This window comes from Nelumbo lutea, chromosome 3, assembly GCF_056320005.1.
Source record: "Nelumbo lutea isolate HS-2025 chromosome 3, American lotus-T2T, whole genome shotgun sequence".
Taxonomy (NCBI): Eukaryota; Viridiplantae; Streptophyta; class Magnoliopsida; order Proteales; family Nelumbonaceae; genus Nelumbo; species Nelumbo lutea.
Genome location: NC_142686.1, coordinates 2925096 through 2942060, shown reverse-complemented (window position 1 = coordinate 2942060; position 16965 = coordinate 2925096). Strand labels below are relative to the sequence as shown.

The following is a 16965-nucleotide window of genomic DNA, read 5'->3' as shown; positions in this document are numbered from 1 at the left end:
AAGCATTGAACTACATGATTTGTGCTAGAATACTATTTATTTTCAACTCTAATAATACCCTGACCCACCCCATGTATTACCAGTGGGGCCCACCTAAATACCAAGGCAAAAAAGTTGCTTTGCTGGACACAGACTACTGTAACTGCCCAATAAAACAAACACGAACAGTCTCTCCCTTTGATTGGATCATTGGCACGAGAACTAATGGCCAATGCCGTTAATTAGAAGCTATGGAGTAAGACCCCCCCTTTTTTATGTTGACCTTTAGGCTAAGGGAATCTTATACGAGCCATTGACAATTGACATTTAAATTTTTGCTGTTTATGACCCCGAAGACCAAGCTTAGCCTTTTCTTTTCTTTTCTTTTCTTTTTCGAAGGTCCAATTTTATAATACCAAAGAAGGGGTGATTTACAACGCCATAAATGCTTTCATTAATGGTGAGAGCTGTTGGGGGGGGGGGGTGCTTGAGGGGGAATGGCTTGGCTATTCTTCGGCCTCTAGGTGCTGGGTTTTACTGTGTATTCGGAAAGCGTGTGTTAAACTTGAAAACAACCAAAGAGTCCATCTTCTCCTATTGGGTAACTCAATAAACAAAACAAATAAATAACACAGACCACCAAAATATTAGGTTCTAACTTCTAAGTTCATCCTGAGATTTTTCACCTCGCTCAGCTTGTATTTCTTCTCTTTTCTTTCTCAACAGATCTATACTTGTTTCCTGAGCCACAAGAAGACATGATCATGAAGAAGTGAGAGAATCCTTTCCGGTTCTTCATTTTCTCCATCTTTTGTAGGTGACAGGTGGGTTCTCTTCGAGTACTTGCAATATTGCATGTTGCTTTTCTCGGCTTTTTTTTTTTTTTTTGAGGGGGGGGGGGGGGTGATGGGCTCTTCTGGTGTTTGATACTCGTTTTCTCATTCTTTGTCTGATTTGGACGATGTATAATGTGCCCACTGTAGATTATATGATATGTAATAGGTTTGTTTTGGATTGTTTGTTCATGGCAGGAATGTATAAGAACCAGTTGCAAGAGTTGGCACAGAGAAGCTGTTTCAACCTCCCTTCTTATGCATGTATCAGAGAAGGGCCTGATCATGCACCTAGATTCAAAGCTTCTGTGAATTTCAATGGCGAGATCTTTGAAGGGCCGAGCTATTGCACGACGCTACGGCAGGCAGAGCACGCAGCAGCTGAGGTAGCCCTCAACATCCTATCCACAAGGGGTCCTTCAAGGTCTCTGGCTGCAAAAGTTCTTGTAAGTTCCCTAAGAAACAAAACAACAAATGATAAAGGTTGGGCTTGTTTTCTTTACATTCTTTTTAGGGTATTAAAGAATGTCCCTTTGTCTTTTGTTGCTTCTTTTTTTTTTTTTTTTTTCTCTTTTCCTTCATAAAAGGATGAGACTGGAGTTTACAAGAACCTTCTACAAGAAGCGGCTCATAGAGCTGGCCTGAAACTCCCTGTTTACACCACCGTCAGATCAGGTCCTGGTCATGTACCCGTTTTCACGTGCACTGTAGAGCTTGCGGATATGAGTTTCACGGGCGAACCAGCGAAAACGAAGAAGCAAGCTGAGAAGAATGCCGCCATGTCTGCTTGGTCCGCTTTAAAACAAAGTAAATTCTGTTTCCCATAGTTTGTTTTATGCGAGCTTACAATTATTTACTTTTATCTTTTTTGCCGTTTGTGATCATGATCATGTCATTCTGTGCAGTGCCGAACTTTGGTTCTTCATCTCTGCTGACAAGAAAACGTAGCGACAACGGCGAAGAGCAGGAACAGGTAAGAAGAAGGATGAAGAAGAAGGATCAAGAACAGAGGGATCAGACCCAAGCAAGAAGAAGAGAGCTATTGAGTTATAGGGACAGTACCTCTAGTTCTTCTTCTCATAACTTATTGCAGTATCAGAAATGGATGTCTATTGGTCCAGTATCGGATTTCTCCCTAACTTGCCCAGCCCAGCAACAGAAACAGAGAAAGAACTGCTTCTTAGCTCTTCTGCCCCCATCTATTCCACTCACATCTTCTAAGATGTTACCGCCAACGCCAACTCCAACCAGGGAAACCCATCCATCTCTCTACTCATCCAACAGGTCTACCGTAGTACAAGTTAAGAGCAGAACACAGGTCAAGTTGCAAGAGGTCCCACCTCCAGTGGAAAAGCACCAGAAGGATGAAGAAAAGTGGCTTGGTGGAAAACCAGATGTCACAGAGAAAATTATTGAAAAGGATCTCGGAAGTGCAAAGTCGAATTGTGGCTTCGGGCCAGAAGTCATCGACTATCATAAGCCATTTGCACTTCCTCGATCTGGAAAGCTCAACACTTCTAGTACTGACCACACTCGGCAACAAACCCAGATAACAACTAGTCATTTTGGACCTCTTTCTCCTCCACTGGCACCAGCTCCAGTAGGAAGAGTGGCTCCTTCAGTTCCGAGAATCCTCCACACCAGAAGATTCCATGCACAGAACATCGCCCCAGCGGTTCATATTCGATCAGTGATTCCAGTGTGTGCAGCCCCACCCATGAGGCCTCCATCATCAACTCCAACAACACCCCAGATGGAGGAAGCCTCAAAGCAAGCCTCAGCTCCAGTCTCAACAATAACAGAACAAGAGGTGTCATCAGCTAGCGCAAAGTTCAAAGATCTAAAGTTGTGAAGAAAAAAAAAGAATAAAGATATACTCAAATCATCTATTTGAAATACATAATCATCTTCTTATGCAAGCTTTGCTTGATCGGTTGCCTTGTGTGTTTTTGCCTGGTGAAGGCTGTTTTCACCGCTCCATAGTTACAGCAATTTCCTTTCTTCCTTTTTTTTTTTTTTTTACTTGGATGTTTTCCAAAATTTGGTAGAATCTACCATCGAGAGAGAGAGAGAGAGAGAGAGAGAGAGAGAGAGAGAGAGATTACTCATACAACATGTGGTAAAATAAATGAGAAAAAAATAAGGCATTAATTGAAATCTGAGGAAGGGTTGCAGAAACGAGAGAGGGAACAGAGGGTGTGGCGTGGGCAGATGAGGTAGCATTGAATGAAGGAGCAGGCTCAAGAACAAACAAATGCAGTGATAAACACAAGCTTTAAGTTTGTGGTCAGAAAATTAATGGTATTGTCTTCTCCATTAATGCTCCTCTCTGTGGGAGTAGAAGCAAGAAGAAAGACCACAGAAACGCCAATATATATTTCTTTTTTGAATTTTTTTTTCTTCTATTGTGCTTTAGTGTATTAATATAAGTCATTCTCTATCCTACTGACTGCCTCACCTGCACCTGACCTGCAGTCTTGGGGACCTGGGGGCTTGGGCTTGGAGGAAAAGTCATCGGCTTTCTTTCTGGGGGTCTTCAGGTTGTTCAAATGTTTGAAAATTAGTATTCAGAAAAAGTCATGCATATAGCCGTTAATGTGCGGTCACTGCAAATCAAATGTAAACAAAACAAGGGTTTGTTGGTGGACAATGATGGTGAATAGAGTGTTTTTAACTGTCAATAAGGGGAATCCGTTGATTGGATTTGGAAGGGGGTAATCTAATCTAATTTATCTGCCATTTACTGAATTGTAAATGCGTAATTCTCTGCAACGCAGTACAGAGTAATAGGGTACATCATTCCATTGCAGAAACCAGTAATCGTGCAAAGATGCACCCATCAGAAAGTCTAACAGGAATTAGGAATAGGAATTAGTTGCCATGTTGATAGAGTGGGTCCCGGTCAACATTCACATGTAGGCAGGTTGAATTGAACTTTTTTCTCCCCAAGCAGTTCTGTGTTCAACCCTAGTTGTTGTATTTGTATCATCCTTCCTTCCGTAATTCAGTCTTTTTTTATTATAAAGAAAAAAAAGTAATTCTTCTATATATTTAAAAATTGGCTTAGATCAATAAACTCTGCAAAATTTGATAATGAATGCTAACTGCTAGCACTGCGGTAGGCTTCTTACTGAGCATTTTACCTGTGCCAATTGTTGAAAATAAAAGCAATGCTAGCGTAATGGGTATCCACATACAAGGCATATTAAGTTAAAAGGGTATTAATTAGGAGTGATCATGGCCAAGTCGGGCTTGGTTCTTCGTCTATGTTTTTTGTATATAAAATATTATATATATATATATATAATAATTTTATACTAAATGATATATAATATGTATATAAATTTATTTTATACATTATAAAATATGATATATAATATATACAATAAGTGTTATATTATAATATTTATATATAAAATATAATATAACATAAAATGGTTTATCCGGGGCTGGGCTGAAATGATCAGCCCTAGTACTAATATTTTTATTATATACTCTAGTGCAAGAGTATGTACACATGTATAGAGTAAAAAATAGCTAACATTATATGTGTTAGTATTTATCCTTAATTCTAGGAGAGACAGTCCTATCTCAAGTTGGTGTACCTATCCTCCTTGTATTCTAACTTAACTAGCCGACCTTGTATCCCTGCCTTATTTGAAATAGAAAATCAAGAAATATCCTTTTTCTCTATCTTTCTTCTTGACTTTTTTTGTATCATGGTATCAGAGCGTCTTCTGTGGTTTGTGGTGTTGATGGATGCATCCTTTCTCACTGCATTATTCGGATTGCTTGCTTCTCTACTGCTGGTCGGAGGGTTGTGATGGATGTATTCTCATTGTGTCTTCGCAAGTGCTAAGGTCGGATTCGAGTCCAACCTTCACTATCTCACCGTGAAATCTCCTACCCAATTCGGGTGCCAACGAGCGAACACAGGCTGATAAGACAAAAGGGTAGGTGAAGTTATCAGTTGCAACACCAAAGCGAATCATGAAGTAAAAAATAAAAAGAGATCGCCTCAGATGGATTGCCATTCCTGGAGTAGCCTCTGATCATGGTGTTCAAGATGAACATATCTGGGTTTCCAATCTGGGTGAAGATTTTGTGGGCATAATTTAGATCCCCCATTTCGGATATTGCAGGGAACAGGAGTTGCTTTCATCATTTCAGAGAGGGTTCATGTTCATGCAAGGATTTCTGGTAAAATAACTTATGGTATTTATTGAATCCCTCTCTCTATGGGATTTTGGTGGGAACACCGAGCTTCCCTGTCAGAAGCGCCAGCGGAGAATCAAAGAAGAAAGCGCCGATCCTTGTTATGGAAGCTGCCGTCCCCACGACGCAGGCGAACGCGATCAGATGCTCCGCGTTACCGCGTATGATTCCAAACTGTCAATCCATTAGAGGGCCCATTCGGCCGAATCCTTGATGTATGATTCTCAATAGCCATTTGGAAACCATAAAACACACGAGCCTCTTGAGTTCAATACCTGCCTTCCAAAGTCAGTATTAAGTATTTTTTTCCCGGATTCGTGTTCAGTGTTTCTTCTCATGGATTCATCTGAAAGTATTCAACATATCTCTCATCCCATCACTGTTACTTTCGATGGCTCAAATTATGATTTATGGTCCCAAGAGATGTGCAGTTTCCTCAAGGGACGCCTTTTATGGCGATATGTGACTGGTGAGATTCCCAAACCTACTAAAATTGCTGATGAAATGGAAGATAAATTTGCTGAACGAATGGAAAAATAGGATGAGAAAAATCATCAAATATTGACATGGTTTCGCAATACTTGTATTGCAAGCATCAAGTTGGAATTTCGCAGATATGACTCTCCTAAAGAGGTATGGGACTTCCTACAAGCTCGTTATTCTATTTCTGATGATATACATCAGTTTTAGCTCTATAGGCGTCTTCATCGTATGAAGCAACTACCTGAACAGACCATTCACAGTTATGTCTCTGAATTACAACGTGTTTGGCATCTTCTGATGACTCTCAGGGATGAATATGAACCTATTAGTGGTACTCTACTTCATCGTAGCCCATTGCCTTCCCTTGAAATTGTAATCAAAGATTTGCTCTCTGAAGAAACTCAACTAAAAACACTTCGAGATGAGAGATCCTTATTATCTACTAATGCTATTCTCGCCACTCTGGGTACGCCTACTACTTCAACTTCCTCGACCTTCAAAATGGACTTTCTGCAATTACTACAAGAAGACTGATCATACTATCTCTGAGTGCCGCCGATTGCAAGCCAAAACGGCGTCTGAACAGAAATTCTCTTCCATGGGTTCTCAGGCTTCGAGTTCTACTATAGCTGCTGCCACAGAGGATTCTTCTGATAACACCTCTCCAAAATTTTCTCTTCAAGAACTCCAAGCCCTTCTTCACCAGCTCCAACCTGCTTCTAGTATGACTTCTAATTCAGTCTTGTCCGTCACTCCAGGTACTACCTCACCATGGTATTTTGATTCTGCCTGTTGCAATCATATGACATCCAATTCATCCCTCTTTACTTCCAAGACACATCCTTCTATTGCACCAATTGTTCATACTGATGATAGTTCCACCTTAACTGTCAAAAGTGTAGGAACCATTTCAACACCTCGTTTATCACTTCCTAACACTTTTTTGGTACATCAATTATCTCTAAATCTTATATACGTTGGACAATTATGTGAACTTGGTTTTGAAATACATTTCTCAAGTCGTGGTTGTACTGTGCAGGATCCACGGACAGGGAAGATCATTGGGACAAGCCGTAAGGTTGGGAGACTGTTTGAGCTATCATCTCTCTAATTACCATACCTTGTTGCTATTGTCACTTCTAGTGTTTGGCATGCTCGCCTTGGTTACATTTCTACCTCTAGATTAGGATCTTTAATTTCTAATGGATGTTTAGATCCAGTTAAAACAACTCACTTTGATTGTATTTCATGTCCTCTTTCAAAACATCATGCCTTGCCTTTTAATGCAAGTGATTCTGTTTCTTCTGCACCTTTTGATCTTATTCATTCTGATATTTGGGGACCTTCGCCTCATAATACCATGAGTGGTTTGCGTTATTTTGTGATTTTCATTGATGATTTCTCTCGATATACATGGATTTATCTCATGCATAATAAATCTGAACTACTTGTGATTTATATTCAATTTGCCACTATAATCAAAACTTAATTTTGCTCTATCATCAAAATTTTTCGCACTGATAATGCCATGGAATATCGAGATTCTACCCTTATCCAATTTCTTTCATAAAATGGGACTATCATTCATAGATCTTGTCCCGGTACCTCTCAACAAAATGGACGTGCAGAACGAAAACATAGGCATATTCTTGATACTGTTCGAGCTCTTTTAATCTCTTCCTCTTGTCTTGAACGATTTTGGGGGGAAGCAACCCTCACTGCGGTTTATACCATCAACCGCATTCCCTCTCCTGTTATTGGTAACATTTCTCCTTATGAACGTTTGTATGGCCATTGCCCTGATTACCAATCTCTTCATGTGTTTGGTTGTGCTTGTTTTGTTCTATTACAACCTCATGAATATACCAAATTGGAACCAAAAGCACGTCTATGTTATTTTCTTGGGTATGGTATTGAACATAAAAGATATCGGTGTTGGGATCCTCTTTCCCAACGACTTCGCATATCTCGTCATGTTACCTTTTGGGAATACAAAATGTTCTCAAGTCTCTTCCCATTTCGAGTTACCACGACACCTTTACATCTCTTTACTGATTCTACTATTTCGCTTTTTTCTGATGAATTGCCTACATGTCCGACTCCTTCTTTCCCTGATAGCTCTAACAATATTGCACAACCTGTAACCTCTCTGACTGCATCTACCTTGGTTGTGGATCCTCCCGCTCTACCCTCTTCTGAGCCCTTGATTGCTCTTGATGAGTTTGACTCTGACCATTCTGATGCTACACTCCGTCGTTCTGGTAGGGTCACTAAACCTTCCATTATTCTTCGTGATTTTCATTGTTATTCTACCATTGTATCTTTATACGAGCTTTGCACCTATCACGAGGTTAGTACTGACTATGGCAGAAAGCAATGGCAGAAGAAATTCAAGCTCTTACAAGCACTCACACTTGGGATTTAGTTGACCTGCCTTCAGATAAATCCGTGATTGGTTGTAAATGGGTCTACAAAATCAAGACCTGGGCAGATGATTCTGTTGAGAGATATAAAGCTAGATTGGTAGCTAAAGGATTCACACAGGAGTATGGCATTGATTATGATGAGACTTTTGCTCTGGTTGCCTGTCTCACATTTATTCGTAGTCTTATTGCAATTGCTGCAGCTAAGCACTAGTAGTTATTTCAGATGGATGTTAAGAATGCTTTCCTCAATGGCGATCTTTCTGAAGAGATTTATATGCAGCCCCCTCCTGGTTATGATCACCTCCCTAATCAGGTTTGTCGTCTTTGTAAGGCTCTATATGGACTTAAGTAGGCACCTCGCGCATGGTTCTCCAAATTCAGCTCTATTGTTTATCAGTTTGGTTTTAAATCTAGCACTTATGATCATGCCTTGTTCATTCGTAAGACCTCTCAGGGTTGTGATTTCTCCTCCTTTATGTGGATGACATGATCATTACTGGCGATGATTTGCAGGGTATTTCCGATCTTAAGACTTTTCTTAGCAAACAGTTTGAAATGAAAGATCTTGGTCGCCTCAATTATTTCCTAGGCGTTGAGGTCGACCAGTCGGGATATTATTTGTCTCAGGCCAAGTATGCTACTGATCTTATTTCTCGTGCAGGACTCATTGATACCAAGACTGTTAACACTCCGGTTGAGCCTAATGCCCATTTTACAGCCACTGGTGGTACTCCTCTTAGTGACTACACCTTATATCGGCAACTAGTTGGCAGTCTTGTATACCTTATTGTTACTCGTCCTGATAATGTGTATGTTCATATTGTAAGTCAGTTCATGTCTACCCCTCGCACTACTCATTATGCTGTTGTGCTTCGTATCATCCATTATGTCAAGGGCACTTTGTTTCACGGACTTCACTACTCCAGTTCTTCCTCTCTTTAGTTGATCGCATACTCTAATGCTGATTGGGCCGGTGATCCTACTGATAGACGCTCCACTACTGGTTATTGCTTCTTTCTTGGAGATTCTCTTATATCTTGGCATAGTAAGAAGTAAACGGTTGTCTCTCGTTCCAGTACTGAAGCTGAATATCGAGCTCTTGCTGACACTACCTCCGAGCTGTTATGGTTACGATGGTTACTCCATGACATGGGACTTACCCATTCATCTGCAACCTCTCTTTACTGTGACAATCATAGCGCCATACAGATTGCCCACAACGATGTCTTCCATGAGCACACTAAGCATATTGAGACTGATTGTCATTTTATTCGTCATCATGTGCTCGATGGTACTGTTCGCCTTGTTCCTGTCTCTTCCCAGGATCAGTCTATCGATATATTTACCAAAGCTCACTCTCCTCTTCGCTTTTGTGCTCTAGTTGGAAAACTCCAGATGCCTGACACATTAACATATTGAGTTTGAGGGGAGATGTTAGATAATGTTATCTCCTTAATTCTAGGAGAGATAGTCCTATCGAAAGTTGGTGTACCTATCCTCCTTGTATTCTAACTTAACTAGCCGACCTTGTATCGCTGCCCTATTATAAATAAGGGCTGTAAATGGTTGAAATAGAGAATCAAGAAATATCCTTTTTCTCTATCTTTCTTCTTGACTTTTTTTGTATCAATATGACTTGCACCAAAACCAAAAGCAAATATTCACTATATATTATAGATAATAAATCATACAATGTAAAATAAAACATATTTATGCAAGTATATATAAAATATAAATATATTGAGGGTTGGGACTAAAGTATTGGGCCCAGACCTGCTTGTGCCCAGGCCCTGAAAAATCCAAGCCCAAGCCCAGAAATTTGTAGACTTGTCTGGGCCGGGTTAGAAATGATAACCCCTCGGCCAGGCCTCCTGCTTGTTAACAAAGGGGCTTGACAAAGTTTAATTTAAAATAAAATATATGTAGAGCAGTGAAGATATGCATAGGTGTGCATCCGGCATCCCAATCCCATGTTTCTTAATAAAATTTGTTGCTTAAACTGTATTTGGTTTGATAGAAAAATAAGAAACAAGCATAAAGTTGAAGGAAATTTTGTTAAGGAGTTTCCCTTCAACTTTCTAACCTTTTGTTTCTCTCTTCATTTCTATGAAGATATGCATAGGTGTGCATCCGGCATCTCAATCCCATGTTTCTTAATAAAATTTGTTGCTTAAACTGTATTTGGTTTGATAGAAAAATAAGAAATAAGCGTAAAGTTGAAGGAAACTTTATTAAGGAGTTTCCTTTCAACCTTCTAACCTTTTGTTTCTCTCTTATTTTCTATGAAACCATTCAGGCATTCACAGCCTTATGTTCGTTTCATTAATAATGCATTTTCGTTTGCAGTCGTGTAAAAGTATGGGAATACAAATTATAGTTCATTTTTGTTTTAGATCTCACCTTACCCCCCCTTTTTTTTTTTAATTTGCAGTACATATGAAATAAAACAAAACTCAAAGTAAAATGAAATCATAATTTATATTATATTCTCACTTGCAATCTTTGTGTTAGTTCAAATGAAATTGCATTTACAAAGTGCAAACAAATAAAACCTAGGCTTAGTTTGGAAGGAGTACAAATGAAAATATGTAGAATGCAAAACCTTATATTTTTATTATTTTTTATGTAATTGCACTGTACATATTTGTATTTGTACTCTTTCAAAACTGAGCCTAAATGAATATGTATGAATCAACCGAGACAGGTCGTTGGTGTGTTAGTTGATTTTACTCCAGCATACGTGAAATCAAATCTCGCAACTAGCACTTTGCAAAAAAAAAGGGGTTGGGAGGAAGTTATTAATAGTCATAACACCGATTACCAAAAAAGCAAAAAAAAAAAAAAAAAAAAGAAAATGTATGAAATCTTCATCAATTGACAGCATGCGATCAGATTTGGGTGAATGCTAAATGGGGTTGGGTCTCACCCATTTACGGTAGAATTCAAATCAGCCCCCCCACCCCACCCCACCCCACCCGATTGCCCCCCACAACGTCCCACAACACATCTTTGCCGTGTATTGTGAGCATCTCCCGATGATGACATCATCATTTCTAGTATCATCATCGAGAGATGTTCCTAATACACGGTGAATGTGCTGTGGGACGTTGTGGGGGCTGATTTGCTCTCTTTATGCTATACACAAATGGGTATTAAGGCCCTATTTGAGAACACTTAAAAGAAGTACTTATTTAAACAAGTACTTCTTTTAAGACATGGGACCACACATTAAGTGGTTTTTAAGTACTTATGGGTGTTTGGTAAAAAAGAGGGTAAGAAGTACTTATTATTAAAAAAAGTACTTAAGAAAGTGACATGGATGTGGCTTTTTTTTCAGCACTTTTTGAAGAAGTACTTCTTCATTCGAATGGGACAAACCTGTCCCTATTTTTTTATTTAATGACAAAACTACCCCCACTCGACTTTATCATCTTCTTCTATTCGAAACCCTGCAACAACAAGCAATGGCGGCGTTTGGTTGCAGGTCCACTAGCAACGTTCGATGCTGAGCAAAAGCCAGCCGATGGAGTTGGGTGTATAATACAGCCGACAGAAATACGACAATGCCCAACACTGTTCTCAGTATAGGAATAAAAAAGCAGTGGAGGTTCTTACAATACATGTAAAATGGCTGTTGGAATCAAACTCCCAATTATGTACTCAGATGTATTCCAAAAAGCGGTGGAGATTCTCAGATTCATATCTCTAGGAATCAAACTCCCAAATGGCTGTAGAAATCCAAAGCCCAGAACAAACTCCCAAATCAGTGCCCATCGATCCTGTTGTGTACCTGTTCATTGGACCAATAATTCCTTTCTATATATGTACTCAGATTCAGATCTCTGACCGCAATAAAAAAACAAAGCAGACAGAAATTTCTGAAATGAAAACAGAAGATGGTCATTTTAATAAATATCGAACGATTATCAGTAAAAGAAAAAAAACTAATATAAGCAATAATTCTGATCAAGAGGAAAGGAGATGAAAGGAAAACAAATTATTTTTATCTATGAAATGGATTGATTAAGTACTGGCTGGAGTCGAGCTCTGAATGTAAGAGAAAGGGAGTTCGTCTGTTCAAGGATGATGGAATGGTGGAAGGTGGAGATCGGAATGAATTCACCCCCGCCTGGTTCTGCGTCGTGAGGAAGATGATGAACAATGGATTTCTAGGGGTTCTGAAGAAGAAAAGAAAGAAGTATGAGACTGAGAGGGCTAAAATTGTCCTTTGTATATATATAAATACTTATTGGGAAAGTAGCTTACCATACATTCCTACCCCAATAAGTACTTAAAAACATAATAAGTGATTTGAAAAAAACGGATTACCAAACAATCTAAAGGGTTGTTAAGATAATTACTTCTAAAAATTACTTTTTAGAATTACTTAATCGGCCTAAATAGGTTGATGGGTTACACCACCCCGCCCATTCAGGATAAATAGGAAGTGTTAATATGGGTTGATGAGTTAAAAGCACAGCCCAACCCACACTCATCAGTCCGCCCAAAATAAAAAGGAGGCAGCTTATTGTAATTTAGAAATCTTCAAGGCAGTAAAAAGTTAACAGCCAGCAATAGTCAGTCAATGAGTCGATAGACAATTTTTAGTTTCTTACTTCAAATTTTCCTCTCCCCACGCGGCCACGCCCTATTTCACTCGTGGGAAGCGGGAGAACAAGCAGAACAAAACGAAGTGTTTTCTAGGGTTTTCTTGTTCTGAGGGTCTCACACTGTCGGAGTTATCGTGTTTTGCTGCAAAACAACACCACCTGCAATGGATCCTTCAGCTCTAAACTCCGCCGAGTTGCAGCAGTTTCTTGATGTATGTTCTCGAGCTTCCTTTTTGTTTCTTCCCTTTTTCTTCAACAATGTATTTTTTTTTCTGTATTTTTATGCACAATAGTTATAGTTTATTTCTTAATGTTTCATCTCTGAGGTAGTGAAGATAGTCGAATGCTAACGTATCGTATTGATCTGATCTTAATGTTAGAACGCCGCATTTAATCCTTCTGCTCAAGAGCCAGGGTTAGAGCCAAAACAAGAAACAAAAACAGCCACAAAGAGACTGACCATTGACAGTTTTCTTTACTTGGAATAGCTAGGTCGAGAACTTTTGGGGCTGAATGCCGAAAAGGAAAAAAAATGGGGTTTATGAAATCCTGGTTTTTGGGTACCCGGTTCTCTTAGAATCTGTATATTTTACTTTATGCCAGCATAATTATTTCTGTTTTAACTTTAATTATGTGAAGGAAATTAATGGCATCTTTCTTTGAAACTCTTGATTTTAAAAATATAAACCCATATAGCCACCATAGGAACAAACTGTTCTGTTGTTTGAATTTACATTGTGAAGCCACACTTCTGTCAAAATCTGTAAAAAATTATATGAGCCAGATTGTGTACCACAGGTTAATATTGCCATGCCATTTCGAGGGGTTATCACCGTTTTTCTTTCTTTCTTTCTTTCTTTCTTTCTTTCTTTCTTTCTTTCTTTCTATAATAAGTTGAAGATTTGTTGGATATCTTTTATGCTTGTCCGTCTGTGTGGTTGTTGGGAGTTTGTATATATAGATTGAAATATTGAATCGAGCAAAAGATGGCCTCTGGTTGTTTTTTTTTTTATTTTTTTTTATGGATATGTGGGATGACATCATTAGTAACTACAATTAGAGATGAATTATTAATCTTCTCAATACAGATTTGGAGGCTCATCTCTGGATTGTTGCTTTTTTTTTTTTTTTTTTCCGGGGGGGGGGTCGGGTTATAAAAAGCATTGGAACACGGATGTACTTTTCTACTGTTATGAGAAAAGCTATTTGGGAATTGAGAAATTACTCATAGAATTTGCCGGTAGAAACAAATCTCCCCTTTATGCACTCTTCTCTAATTGTATGGCCAATCCTTTTTTATCTTTAACTGCTTCTAGATAATTGAACTTAGGTATTGAAAATGGTAAAGTAGTGGTATTTTTCTTTGCTTATTCTTTGTTATCTTTTCTAATATGAAACATGTAATGATATTTTCTACTAATGAAAGGCATGTGTGCATCATTTTCACCGTTTTTATCGACATATTGGTCCTTCCCTTATTTTATTAACTAGCTAATGGCCCTGTACTCAATGCAAGACAACTGTATGTAACTATTTTGTTTGGGATCCACTATCCATGTGGTAAGTTTTGAAGCGTTTAGCCCAGGCTTTTATTTGATTTAGGATACTAATTAGATTTGAGTTGCAATTAAAAGCATATTTTACCTTGAAAATGGGACCTACAGCAATGTAACATCTTGATAGCATTTATCAAAAAAAAAAGAAAGAAAAAAGTAACATCTTGATAGCCTTTGTTTTGGGTTTTATAATTGAGTTCGGAAAATTGATTTGTGATTAAAGGATGTGAACTAATGTTCTAATCTGAATTGGTAAACAATATGATGTAGGTAGAGTTGGATCCATGCCAATGTACATATATTTTCATTTTAGATTAAACTTTATTTAGCCCCTTTTTTCAACGTTTTCAAGGTGACGCTTTGGTTACTAGGTGCCCTTGGGGGCTCGCCTTACCAGTCACCAAGCAGTTTTGTATACTGTCTTATAAAATACTTTTATATTGTTATTTTTTTAGTTTTTAATTATGAAATAGATATTATTAAACAAAAATATACATTTTTTTTGTGTTTAAAAACTAATTTCTTTTTATTGAACCCTCAAAAACTTAATCTGAACCAATAAGTATGGGAAGAACTTGAAAATTTGTCTAATCAACACATTTCTTCTTCCACCTTTTCTTTTCTTCATTTCCTATAACAAAAATAGGGGTTCAGCCCCTATATTTTTTGAATTTTCTGTTCTTTCTTCTTTTTCTTCTCATAAATATGTTGATTTTCTAGACTTAACATGATGTTTATAATTTTTTTATGAAAATTATGGATAGTTACCAAGGAAAGATGGTTATGGAATCTAGGGAACTACCATAGGATATGTGGTTTTTACTTAAAAAAAATCCATCACCTAGACCACTAGCCGACAAGGCACCCCACTGTCGCCTAGCCCCACCTTGGCGCCTTGAAAACTGTGGGGGAGGCTTAGCCACATGTTTGAAGGAGAAGCTCTCCTATTTGAGGGCTTTGTTTTAATATATTATAGGTCACACGAGTTTTGTCCATCCCCTTTTATTGGGCTTATTCAAGCCAAGCCTCAAAACAAGCAAACAGAGATCTTTTCCAGTTTTATATAAATCCTTCCTGCTACTTCTATTAGGTATTGTCTGGTGGTCTGTTGTCATTTTTGGTGAAACATATTATCCTACATTAAAAAACCTGCAAGACTTCAACAATGATCCTAATTACGAAGACGACATCCATTTTTTGCCATTTATACAGGAAGAATGAGAAGTGACGTATAACCATATATAACAAAAACAAAATTTGTAGTTTGATGTTTCTAGTTGGTTTCTTGTTGTCTATTTTAGTAAATTACTATTATAATAAATAAACAAATAAATAAAAGGAAAGAAACAGAGAAAAAAGAAAGAGAATATTGTTTCAATGTTTGAATAGTGGTCCTCCCAAATGATGAATATAGAAGATTGTTAAATTATATCGTTAAAGAACTAGCCGGTCATACTATTGACTTGAGACTTGTTATGGTTCTCTATGCAGCAAGAGAAGCAAAAGGCCATGGTTAATGAGATGGTGGCAAAGCTTACAAATGTGTGCTGGGACAAGTGCATCACTGGGACCCCTGGCAGCAAGTTCAGTTCTAGTGAATCAACTTGCCTTTCTAACTGTGCTCAGCGGTATATGGACATGAGTCTTATCATCATGAAGCGTTTCCAGTCCATGCATTGATATTTCTTTTCCAAGTATTGGCCAACCATGAAATCAGGAGGTTTTGGCCATTTTTGCATGTTGGTTCATTATCAGGAGTATGTATTCTTATTTCCCCATATTTGACATTCAATTTTATGTAGTTCCAGAGTAAGCAAGAAGCTATTGCTTTCTTGCTGGTTATCTGGAAGTCGAATGCAAGTCTTTCTATTACGCAAACATTGGACTGAGAATTAATGCTTGAGGTCAAGCCCATCTGATTAATAGTTCAGATAAAGCGATCTTCACCATAGATCTAGTTCTGTTCCTTTCTCTTCACCATAAATCTTGGTTATTTGGAAAAGCCATGTTTCCTGGACCCTGGGTCCCCTGAAAGCAAAAACTGTGCTAACATCGAGAGCACAGCATCCAGCCGCACATCAGTAATGCCTTACATGCGTGTTAAATTAATGGGGAGATGTTCCTGATGACTGATGTGGGGATGGATGCCGTGCTCTTGGAGTGTTTGCATGGTTTTTGCACTTAGGAAATCCTGTCTCTGTTTGGTCTTTGGTGATCTTTGTTTTAAGGTTGCCTTGTTATTAAGCTAAGAAGTGGTCTGTTCACATAAGCATTGCAGATGATTCTTGAGGAAGCTGCTGACTTTTTGAATAAGCTGGACTTTTTAGTTGACAACTTACCTACCGTTCTTGCACTTAAGCCATTCCAAACAGTAGAGGCCTGTTTGGGAGGGCTGAGCTGAAGATTCCAAGGTTTTTAAAAACGACCGGAAACAGAACCGATCAGGAGACCGTTTTCTGGTTTGGCGGTAGAACTGTCTGGGTTGAATGGTTCAACTTGTGATGTCATAAATCAATTAAAATAAAAAAATACATTTATAAATAATAAAAGTTAACCTAAAATTAAATAAAATATGAAAAAATACAGAAAATAAACTATTTAAATACAAAAATAATAAATTTCATGGCAGATAGAAAATACAAAAAATACACAAAAACACATAAAAAGTTCAAAAAATATAGAAAAAATAAACATAAATTAGGATGTGTTTAGTCATACTCTATATGTGCAGAAAATACAAAAAATATCCCCAAAATTACAGAAAATAGAAAAGAACTCAGAAAATTGCAAGCAAATACTGAAAATATACAAAAGAAACATTAGAAAACAGAAAGTAGGATGTTTTAGTGATATGTGTTTAGTG

At 38.0% G+C, this 16965-nt stretch overlaps 2 protein-coding genes and 1 long non-coding RNA gene across 4 annotated transcripts; all 3 read left to right on the top strand.

Moving 5' to 3' along the window:
* Positions 1-456: 456 nt before the first annotated feature.
* On the top strand, positions 457-2817 carry LOC148862390 (uncharacterized). 2 transcript variants are annotated; one of them, XM_088975104.1, is made up of 5 exons: positions 457-580; positions 706-803; positions 1011-1258; positions 1400-1619; positions 1718-2817. In XM_088975104.1, exons 3-5 carry the CDS (start codon positions 1013-1015, stop codon positions 2662-2664), a joined length of 1413 nt encoding a protein of 470 aa, XP_088831230.1. In that variant the 5' UTR covers positions 457-580; positions 706-803; positions 1011-1012; the 3' UTR covers positions 2665-2817. The 2 variants fall into 2 exon arrangements, with proteins under 2 accessions (XP_088831230.1, XP_088831229.1); XM_088975103.1 differs by lacking the exon at positions 457-580 and having other exon boundaries at positions 634-803.
* Positions 2818-4263: 1446 nt separating this feature from the next.
* Positions 4264-6818, top strand: LOC148862389 (uncharacterized). The gene is made up of 2 exons (XR_016110722.1): positions 4264-6268; positions 6550-6818. It is a non-coding gene; the product is annotated as an uncharacterized LOC148862389 (long non-coding RNA).
* Positions 6819-12571: 5753 nt separating this feature from the next.
* On the top strand, positions 12572-16053 carry TIM8 (translocase inner membrane subunit 8). The gene is made up of 2 exons (XM_088977481.1): positions 12572-12758; positions 15594-16053. The coding sequence occupies exons 1-2, from the start codon at positions 12711-12713 to the stop codon at positions 15780-15782; spliced, it is 237 nt and encodes a 78-aa protein (XP_088833607.1). The 5' UTR covers positions 12572-12710; the 3' UTR covers positions 15783-16053.
* The last annotated feature ends 912 nt before the right edge of the window (positions 16054-16965 follow it).

What these genes read in the sequence shown, in the direction of transcription:
- LOC148862390 (XM_088975104.1), top strand. Translation starts at nt 1,013, where the DNA reads ATGTATAAGAACCAGTTGCAAGAGTTGGCACAGAGAAGCTGTTTCAAC. An exon ending in CTCTGGCTGCAAAAGTTCTT is followed by an intron (nt 1,259 to 1,399) that starts GTAAGTTCCCTA and finishes CCTTCATAAAAG; the next exon opens with GATGAGACTGGAGTTTACAA. An exon ending in TTGGTCCGCTTTAAAACAAA is followed by an intron (nt 1,620 to 1,717) that starts GTAAATTCTGTT and finishes CATTCTGTGCAG; the next exon opens with TGCCGAACTTTGGTTCTTCA.
- TIM8 (XM_088977481.1), top strand. Translation starts at nt 12,711, where the DNA reads ATGGATCCTTCAGCTCTAAACTCCGCCGAGTTGCAGCAGTTTCTTGAT. An exon ending in AGTTGCAGCAGTTTCTTGAT is followed by an intron (nt 12,759 to 15,593) that starts GTATGTTCTCGA and finishes TTCTCTATGCAG; the next exon opens with CAAGAGAAGCAAAAGGCCAT.